We start from the raw sequence: 10454 nt of genomic DNA, 5'->3' as shown, positions 1-10454 counted from the left end.
CGCATGTAGATGGTGATGCTTCACCGAACAGTCAGTTAGTCTACTGCTCACTAAAGTGTTTCATGTAGACCCACCCACAAGTAGCTAATGGCAGAATTAGTAATAGAAATGAAGACTTCCTAGCCTGTCCCCAGGTCAACCTGTCACCTACTAAGCTATAACATATTTATTTATAATGAGACAAATGAAAGCTATATGCATATTAATACTGATTTCCCAAAATATACACAATTATTTGCCCTTTTACAGATAGCATACATTTATTCCACAGCTAATCAGATATAAATTGTGCAATGACAAGTACATTCTATATTCCATTCATCCGACATAAAAATATGTTTATTTTAAGAATATTTTAATTATACTAGAACATTTTAACGGTACTAGTGGTTTGAAAACTGTTATACCTCAGACCGCCATAAAGTAGGGTCATAAACTGTGGATAACTGGCAGAAATACACAACAGGGTAATGGCCATTTGGGAGTGTAATACGAAATAGGATTCTACCCAAAATGCTGTCCCATTTTTGCAAGACAGGTTTCTTTTCTGATACTCCAATCTTCAATTCTGGTTATTTTGATGTGGCATAGTTCTAGGATTTACCTTCATATTTTTATACTGCCTTAACACTTGGTTCACTCAAGTGGAATAGAATTTTGTGGCTGATTCCCAGTGTTACAAATAGGTGTTGCCCCATTTAATTAAAACTAAGCAATTAAGCAACATTCAGGGCCTTCCAGAATTGTTTCCATTAGGAGGAAAAATTGGTTATATGACTCATGTGTTTCCTTGGTGTAAACTTCATTTACAAAGACCCTATAAAATCCTCTCTCCTTAAACACAGTGGAAACAAGCAACAATAGGCAATTTCCCTGCTCAGGAATTCTTCAGTGCGCCACTCCAAGAAGTTCTGTGGCCACAAACTTATTCTTAGGGTCCAATTCATAACTGTTTCTCCAGGCCTTCAGTGTCCTTATCATCCTCATGTGGACAACCAGACTCCTAGCACTTCAAATTTAGCTATGATATCTTGCCTTCAGTTAGCTGTGATAATGCCATGAGCCTGGGACAATGTCATGAGCTGACTTTTGTTTCCAAGTATCTTTACTATGGAAACAGAGGTTCCAGAATAACCATCAAACTTCATAGCTTCTGATTTATTTCAGTAAGTTTACTGTTATTGTAGTGTTAATTCAGCAGACTGGTCACATGGTCTCTGAAGATCATGTTATAAAGTTGCCAAATTTTACATGTGAGACACTCCTGTACACCTCTCTCTGATTCATCCACAACATAGTCTCGATTCAGGATGCCATACTGTTGCTTCACAAGTCCTGCTCAGGCTAAGGAAGCTGAGCAGTGAGTGCCCAGTACAGCAATTTTACACCAGTATTTTTGCTTTGTTACTTATGCCTAAAGATAAAAGCATGCTCAAAGTTAAACACTTTTAAATGTTTCAGTGAATTAAGCTCTTTGTGTAGAGCCCACAGTCGAGACCAAACATTTTCACTCCCCTGAATATGTCTGCAGTGCAATCTTAAAAATAAAATAAATAGAATGTACTAAAAAGAGGGGGAAGTGTTCCCAATAATCAAATTCAGGTAGAAAAAATAAGAAGAAAAATGTGAAACAAAACAAAACAAAACAAAAAAAAACCAAAAAACAAAAAACCAAAACAAAACAAAAAAACAAAAGCCCAAAACAAGTAAAGAAAAACTTCATATCTCTAAACCATGTCAAAGATTATCCTCTTGTTAAACCAGGAAGTTAATACATTTTTTCAACTTAAAGCTTAATTCTCTTCTTAGAGCCTTAGCTGCAGATCAGGATTCAAGATTCTACTGTTTGCTTAACTCTCATTATTAATAATTGGAGCTCTTTATAATTAGGAAGATGAACAGTTCTGACATAAGGGTCTTGCCCAGAGAAAGGAAAAAATAAAGATATTATTATTCAAACAAGTTTATTATTCCCAAGTGCCAACTCACAATTTAAAACTATTATATAAACTACTACTGAAAAAATTAATAAGGTCTAATATACTTTGCCAGTTGAATCAGGGCTGTAACACTTGTTAGTAGAAATTCAAGTTGAAGTGGAATCACAGCACTGCAAATTTGCCACTGTCACCATTTAAAGGGACCATCTGTGAAAGAAGTGTGGACAGAAACCCAAGAGATGAGATGATAACACTGCATATTTTGGGGCAGTTCCACTGGAAATTGGGAGAGCTATAACTTAAAACCACCCATCTCTTAATTGAAACTCTATGTCTATACAGGTGCTCCAGGGTGGGAAGAAGAGGCATTTTAATTAGAGCAGCTCCTGGACAGCCACTCTAATTAAAATGCCTCAGTGTCACATATATTCAGCATTCCTCATTTCAAAATGGATGCAGGGGTGCTGTGTTTTAACTAGAGAATGTTTGACAAGTTTTAGTTAAAGGGCCCTGCCACCATTTTGAATCTTGGGACGCTGAATATACATGACGCTGCAACACCCTGGAGCATTCTAATCTGAACACTTCAGCAGACTCATTTAATCACGTGTCCAGGCACCCCTAGAGCAGAGTAGAAGTTCTGTGAGTTTAAATTCATCAGATTGAAATACTTCAAAGGCATAGCTGCAGCTTGGACACAGGTTTGCACCTTCATTCAGGAAAAATACTTAAGCCCATAATTAAAGCTAAGTGCTTACCTAAACAGGGATTAGTTGAAGCACAGGCTTAAGGTATTTCCTAAAATGGATCCTAGCTGGTGATGTAATCCATCAGGGGACATCAAAGTATTCTATGCCTTTTTTTTTACTTTTCAGTGCTATTGTTCATTTGTTTTCTTTGAATTGCATGTGCCTTTTTAAAATATACATTCTATTATGCTTTCTTTTCAGTAGCAACAATCAAAAGTGATTATGGGTAGGCACAGTTTTTCAATATCTATTTTCTCCTTGAAGCCAACTTTTATGGCACTAAGTTGGCACTAAATATTACAAGTTAGCTTTGATCTATTTCAGTGGTTGTCAACCAGGGGTACGCGTACACCTAGGGGTACTTAAAAAAGTCATAGGGATTACGGTGGTGGGGAGGCTCCTGTTACTATGCACACCCTGGTGGAGGCCCGGGGGGCACATACCTCCCATACGTGCGTGGGGTGGAAGCAGCTGCTTTTGCATGCTGGCCTTTGCACACCACTGCAACTGCCCCAGGAGCAGTACAATGCCACATGCCCGCCACCACTGGGCTTTGCCACACCCCCTGCCCTCCCTGCAGCAGGACGCACGTGGCATTACACTGTTCCCAGGGCAGCTACAGAGGCATGCAAAGCCCAGCACGCAGCAGCAGCCACCTCCAACCCACACACAGATGGGGGTACGTGCCTCCCAGGCCTCTGTCAGGGTGCACACAGCAGCAGGAGCCCCCCAGCCTCCTGGATAAGCCATCTGATTGTCCCACACCCTGGCCCAGCTGGGGCCCCATCCATCCCAGTCCCTGTCCCTGTCTGTGCCCCACACCCTCCCTCACCACAGGGGGCCTCAATCTTCCCCCACCCCATGGCCTTTTCCCTTCCCCTACAGATTTACCTGCTGGGGGAGGGGTGTGCACACATGCTCAGCTCCACCAAATCATTTTAATATAAAGGGGTACATGAGCTGAAACTTTGGGACAGAAGAGGTACACTTGTTAAAAAAGGTTGAAAACCCCTGACCTATTTGATTCAAGGTCCACCGTCCACCATGGCTGTCCTGCTCAGTTTGATATCTTGGGTGACCTATATGTCCATGTGTGTGTGTAATAGATGTATGTGTTGGTAGCTGTTGTTAATATAGTTGTTGCTTTCTGGAATTGACCCAGACATTCATGTGTTTATGGTATAGATAATGTCTTCTAAGAGCATTTCCTCATCAGAGGTGGAGAACTCCAGGTAAAGTGTGCATTGCTTCTGTTGGATGCATGATCTGCACAGGGTGGAGGGGTACCACTTGCATGAAGTCCTACTTGGCACAAAGGATTATTGCTAATCAGAAACACTGCTTGTTTTTCACTATACACATCTTGGTCATCAATGCTGCCTTGCTGTGATTCAGAGGGCAAGTGTTCTTCAAACTCTGTCTGTGCTCTGCCTGGGGCATGAGGTGTTTGAAAGATAACTCTTCTAGAAAAATGCACCATGCCACAGCCTTAATGCTTACCCCATTTTTGGGAGCTGTAAGATACTGTTTCTCAGTACAGTCTGTGACCCTGGCAGAATGCAATCTCCTAGCCATTAGTTTTAAATATCTTTCAATTAAAGATAAATTACATCCGTATGATGGACGATGTTTTTCAGATACCCCTGGAAACCTTGTTGTAAGGTTCACAAGGTAAATGTTTGATAACATGCACAAAACAAATCATTCTTGTGAATTTTCAGAGTCTTCTGGCACAGCTGTGACATGGGACTGGCCATAACTGGTCACTTTCAGGGCTGAAATACCTTTTACACTGGTGTTGCAAACAAGGGGTAAAATCCTGGTTGCACTAAGGTCAACTGCAAAATTCCCATTAACTTCAATAGGACCAAGATTTCATCCATGAGATGTAGTCCAAAGTCCACTGAACTCAAGAAAAAGAGTCCTATTTGCCATGGGAACATGGTAGAAAATCATTTATTTGGGAAATGTGACTTGTTAATGGAGCCTCATTTAATCTAAGTGTAATGATTTGAGGACTGTGGAAACAACCTTCCCTAAGAAACAAGACTCCATTTTAAAATTTTAAATAAAATAAAGAGAAACATTCCAAATTCTAAAACCATTGGCTAGCGAGTAAAACAACTGAGAGACTGTGCAGTATCCAGCAGTTTGCAGAAGGGTGCAGAATTATTTGCTGTAATTCATTGGACATTTTCACCTGCTTTTCAAGAAATATTATTCTGATATGCCTGAGCCTGGCTCTTTTTTTCCATGACTGAAGCTGTTGATTTTCCTCTCTATAATCCATTTCTCTTTATGTGCAATGACAGCAGAATTTCATATAGCAAATTTTTATGAGCACTATGCCCTGGTATCATGAAACATTTTTTTGAAAATTGCATTTCCATTTTGTTTTCTTTGGTAATCAATATATTTCTCCTAGAAATAATTTTATAGCAATATAGCAAATACACCATTTAAAATGATAAAATATACTAGGTTTAAGAATAATAAATACATTTTGCAAAGTAAATATTTGAAAGTTGTTACACATTTTCACTTAAAGATGTATCAAACAGATGGCTCAGGGTGCTTTCCTTCATGAAACTATTCATCTTGCTATCTCACTTCTCGTTGGGTCCTATCCAATTTGTGTTAAAAGAATGACTTCCAGTCTTATTCATGAGAATGGAAGAGAAAAGGGAATTCAACAAAACAATGTATTTGGAGAAAAAGGGAAAAGATGATTGCTCACTACATGAGCTCTCCCTACTGGCCAAACTCAGAACAGTGATTCTGTTAGCCTTCAAAGTGGATATTTCCTTTTTCTATCTGAAAAAGAGTTTTCAGCTGAAGGCTATATGAGGAAAGTTTAGTGAGATAAAGATGACTGTTGTGAAGAAATTCAGGAGTCTCTTGCAGCCAGTTTTAGTGGGTGAAAGTAGAAAAAGAAAATCCACCTAGCAAAAGCAAAATATTTTTTCCTTATAGCTAAGTAGTAAGTTTAGCTGGCTCCCTCATGTAAAATGGAGATAAAAGACTAGCTAGAACTTCATGCCGTCTCTTCTTTGACTGCCCTGGTAAGCCAGGTAAGGATCTCATGATGATAACATGCAATCTGGTCATCAGAAGCATTTTTACCAACATCATCAGGAACTTCGGGAGTTCTGAACTTTAGAAACCTGAAGAAGAAATTAAGACAAAGATATTTTATTTCCTTTTTTTCCCTCTATATTTCATACTTGGCTTAGAGCACATGAAATATGAACATGTTTTCCTCCTCCTTTTAGTACTGCACACTAGTCCAATGTTTCCTTAGTTTGTATTTTTCACATGTTGGGAAGTCACATGGGTGCAAATGTAAGGGCAGTTTTAAACCCTGCTCTTTGAGTTTTACTTGTAAATTATATTTTCCTACATACTATTATTAATTTTGTTATTATTTAATAACTTTTTAATTTCTATTATTCACCCTATTACATTCTCCTCACTAGCATGTTCCTACTGTTTTATAGTTTGACTCATTCATTTCCCAAATGTTTGTAAAATAATATTCAAATCATCCCTTCTATTATAATACGGTAATACTGATGCCAATTCTAGAGCATGAGTAGCTAAACTGATATAGCATGGCACAATAAGATTCAGTGTCAGAATTTGGAAGAATATAAGATGAGAGAGAGGCAGGAGGATTTGGAAAAGGATTGGAGAGATGGGCCAAATTTCTGTGGGTTAGAACATGTGAATTTGGTGTATAGCATATATAATTGAAAAGCACATAGACAGGTAATAACAAGCAATTGAATGGCTTTCATGAAAAAAAAACCCATCAGGGTGACTGAACTAAAAAGTGAATTACATCAATGTACAGATGGGAATTGCTAGCAGGTGCCCAATCTGCTAAATAACAAGACTGTTTGAAAAGCATTAATTTCCTTTCTTTTCCCTCCCTAGATAATATTTTCATTGAGAAGCCCTCATCAAAATTTTCCCCAATGGATGGAGAACAGACATCAATCATCCCTGTCCATCAGGTTATTGACAAGGTCAAGGGGTACTGCAATGCTCACTCTGACAACTTCTATAAAAACATTATCATGTCAGATACCTTCAGCCACAGCACAAAGTTCTGACTGGTTTCTGAACTTCTGAACCAAAGAAAGACGGAAAAAAGGAGACTGGAGATTCATAACAATGGAGGAATTAGAGACTGAGCAAGAAGATGTAGTTATTTTTCTTACTTACACTGCCATTCTGTTAAGCAATTCCATACAAGAAGACTTCCCCCATTAAGACTTAGTTGTCTTTGCTAATATGGTTTCAGCATTGACCATTTTCCAGCATGAAATAAAAACTGTTTTCCAGTCTGTACCAGCCAACGTGACAGCAGCTTTTACCAGGACAGCAGATTTTAAGTGTGATCCTATACAAAGTAAGAATTCTTCCCCTTCCCCCTCCACACCCTCTTCTGTGTGTGTATATGTATGTATGTATGTATATACACACATAGATAGATAGATCACACTTGAATATAGAAGACTAAAGAAGAGTTACAAATCCAACTCCAAGTAATTTAGACTGAATTGAAGCAAGACTTGAGTCCTTTGGAAGGAAGAGAAGAAGTAATCTGGAAAACATACAGGCTCTTCTGTGCAGCTTTCTTAATTGATGATCTCTTCTCTATGAATAGCATGGATTTTTCCTCGCTGTATTTCTTAAACTCTTGCTGCTTGGCTATCTACTGCTGCAGTGTCTTTTCACAGGTGAAGAAAACCCTAACTCCAGTCTCAAAGAGTTACTCTTACCAAATAAACCTCCAGGCCTAATAATACAAAGGAAACATTATTCAGATTTGCATATGAATACTAATCTGAAAACTCTGGACCTTCTGGACCAAATTGCATCCTTCTGTATAGAAAAACACCAATCACATTAATGGGTAGCAGTATTTTCTTGCTGATATGGGTATGCAAGTTGGTGATAACTCCCCACATTTAAGTCCCCCTACATGCAAATGAGGTTTGAAATGATAAAAAATTGTTAAATGAGGTATTCCCATGCTTACACAATGTCAAATGCCTTGATATTCATACATGCATCATTCCATGTGAAAAGGCAACATCTCACTGGGCATGTCTCCATGAGAGACTGACTGTGCAGTAGCAGAATAATACTGTGGAGTAACGCATCACAGCACTAATAGTGCCAATATGCTACTGCGCAGTACTATTAAGCTACTGTGAAGTAGTGTCACTGAAAAGATGTTCACTGGCACAACTGTGCAGTAACTCCAGTTACTGCACATTTATTTAGCACTCACTAATAAAAGTAACCACTGTGCAGTAGCGTCTTGTGTAGATGTGCCCCCTTTCTACCACTGTGCTGGTGTAATCTTACACTGAACACCCATTTTCACCAAGTAAAATGGGTCTAATGCAGATATTTGTACATGGTAGGTATAACAAAAGACACAACAGCATGTACAAAGACAATCTAAGTGAAATGAGTGATGCTATAAGGATATCAGTTAAAATACGTCAAAAAAATGTTCAACCCCACGTTAGCTTGTGTGTTTCCTATATTTTAGTCATGTTGTGCATAGAGACCTGTTGTTACATGACATTGCAATGTATAAAGCATCTAAAGGCTACAGTATGTTACACTACAAAATTGAGCTCCACAATTGCACTTGTGTAGTCTGTACTATCACACTTCCTTCTGGCAGCAGTTGGTTAAATGTTATATGGATACAGATCATCTGAGATGCAATGATCAATCAACATAACCTGAATTCAACATCATTGCACTGTTTGCAAAACTGCATTTAATTCTGAATGGGTACAGAAGACAAAGATCATAAAAGGCTCTACTTTTCTGAGCTATATAAACCTATCACCTGGCTCTATGTTACCATTTATGTCTATCAATATACCATATCTGTTATTGAAATTGCATAGTTATTGCATAGCGTCTGTGACACCTGTCACTGTACACTTCTTTTAAAATGGCAATAACTAATTTGGTCAGACATGGGCAACTGCTGCCACCTTGGTCAGAGGGGGCATGTCAGTCAGTGAGCAGAGGGGGGTTCCCCCATGGCCGACTGGGTGGGGGGAGGGTGCCCTATGCGTTGCCTCTGTGGTCAGAAAATAGAGGACATTTCCCATGTATTCAAAGGAAATAAAAAATATATATTCTTTTAACAGAAAATGAGAATTTTCAGTTTCAAAAAAATTGACCACTTTTCATTCAATTATATTTACCAAAACATTTCTACAAACCTCTGCTGTGATATACATCTGGTGATAAGCAGCTGGGCACTCAGTAACTGGGGGCTTTGATTCGTAATAGTGTGTGTACTTTGCATCTGTTTCTGTTTGGAAAGATTATGCTGTGACTGCACGAATATAATATCGACCTGAGCCACAAATACCTTGATCATTGCAGAGGAGAAGTGTGTTTTAATTACATTGGGTCCAGCAACACTGTTTGTAACATCACTACAAATAACCTGAGCAAACCTCAATTATAATTCATGTAATGGTATAAACTAAATTCAGACCTATTGATTTCAGATGTAGTTATATCAGGGATTAATTCTGTCAAATACATTTATTAAGGAAAAGAATTTAGGCAAAGCTTATGTATGAACATTTACAGAACTTATATTTTATTATTCCACCTGCCTAACTACTGTAGATAATAGTGTTCAGATAGCCGCTTACTGTGAGATTTTTACCTGATTAAGGTGTTCACTAGTGAAAAGAAGGAAAAGCATATGCTCCTGAAAAGCTGAGGAATTAAACACAATAGTACAGTAAATGTTAAGAAAAGTGTAAAAGAAGTATCCTGGCAGAAGCCTAGCTGTAACCTAACCATCAGATTAATGTACAGTTGCCTATATTTTTGCTAAATTAAGATTTTTTTTCTTTTTTTTTTACTACCATGTAGTAGTCTTAAACTGTCTTGTCAGTCTGAGGTTCTTGAATACTCTCACTTTTGCAATGTAAACCTTTTTCTTTGTTGTTGACAGAATAACCTCCCTTGTACATATTTATTTATTTGTGAGGTTAAGTATGTCAATATATATTTTAGCTCCAAAAATGTGTACTTCTGCTTCATCATAAGAGGAGAGATAAAGAATAATTTTGTATATATTTTTTTCCAAACACCTTGTGAAACAATTTACTCCAATTGTATCTTTTACTAATATGAGGGGAAATGACAGTATACTTTGAAATACTAGTCAGTGGAAGTTAATGTAACAGTTTGCCTGAAGTGGAAAGAAATATTTTTTGAATAAACCTTCACTTTGTTAGAGTTCCAAATAATTAAAATCTTGTAATAGTGGTTTTTCTTTGTTAAAGTTCAATTGGAAAACTTATTTGGTGGAATGCTGGAAAATAATCTTGTGTTTATTAAGTATGTGAAACAGGAATATGCCTAGCCAAAACTCGGGGAATAAACGTGCAAGACTCTATCCAGACCATGAGGAGAATGTATTTTGCAGGATTCAGTTTTTCTTGTTGTCATTAATTCAATGCCATATCCAATGAATGATCTAAAAGATATGTAGTTCATTCATTTAGTGTTAACAGTTATCTCAGCATATCGAAAGGGGAACAAAGACATATACTGTCTGTTGGCATGATGCTTTAACAGGAATACAATTAGATCATTTAAAACTGATTTATACAAAGGTAGTTATTCCCATTTGTTTCAGCAGGCAGAAAATGCCATTAGCTGTAACAACAACATTTTAACAGGGTATCAATGGAACATT

General features: G+C 37.8%; 1 protein-coding gene across 6 annotated transcripts in view; it reads left to right on the top strand.

Moving 5' to 3' along the window:
* ADGRG6 (adhesion G protein-coupled receptor G6) overlaps positions 1-10171 on the top strand; it is a 171860-nt gene extending 161689 nt beyond the window's left edge. For all 6 annotated transcript variants that reach the window (XM_025200309.1, XM_025200311.1, XM_025200310.1 and 3 more), the window contains one exon: positions 6626-10171. In XM_025200309.1, the coding sequence (XP_025056094.1) occupies positions 6626-6804 (179 nt within the window). In that variant the 3' untranslated portion in view covers positions 6805-10171. The remainder of the gene's footprint in view (positions 1-6625) is intronic.
* The last annotated feature ends 283 nt before the right edge of the window (positions 10172-10454 follow it).

This window comes from Alligator sinensis, unplaced genomic scaffold, assembly GCF_000455745.1.
Source record: "Alligator sinensis unplaced genomic scaffold, ASM45574v1 scaffold542_1, whole genome shotgun sequence".
In the NCBI taxonomy this organism is placed as follows: domain Eukaryota; kingdom Metazoa; phylum Chordata; order Crocodylia; family Alligatoridae; genus Alligator; species Alligator sinensis.
The sequence above is the reverse complement of the archived record's forward strand: the minus strand, read 5'-3'. Positions and strand labels throughout refer to the sequence as shown.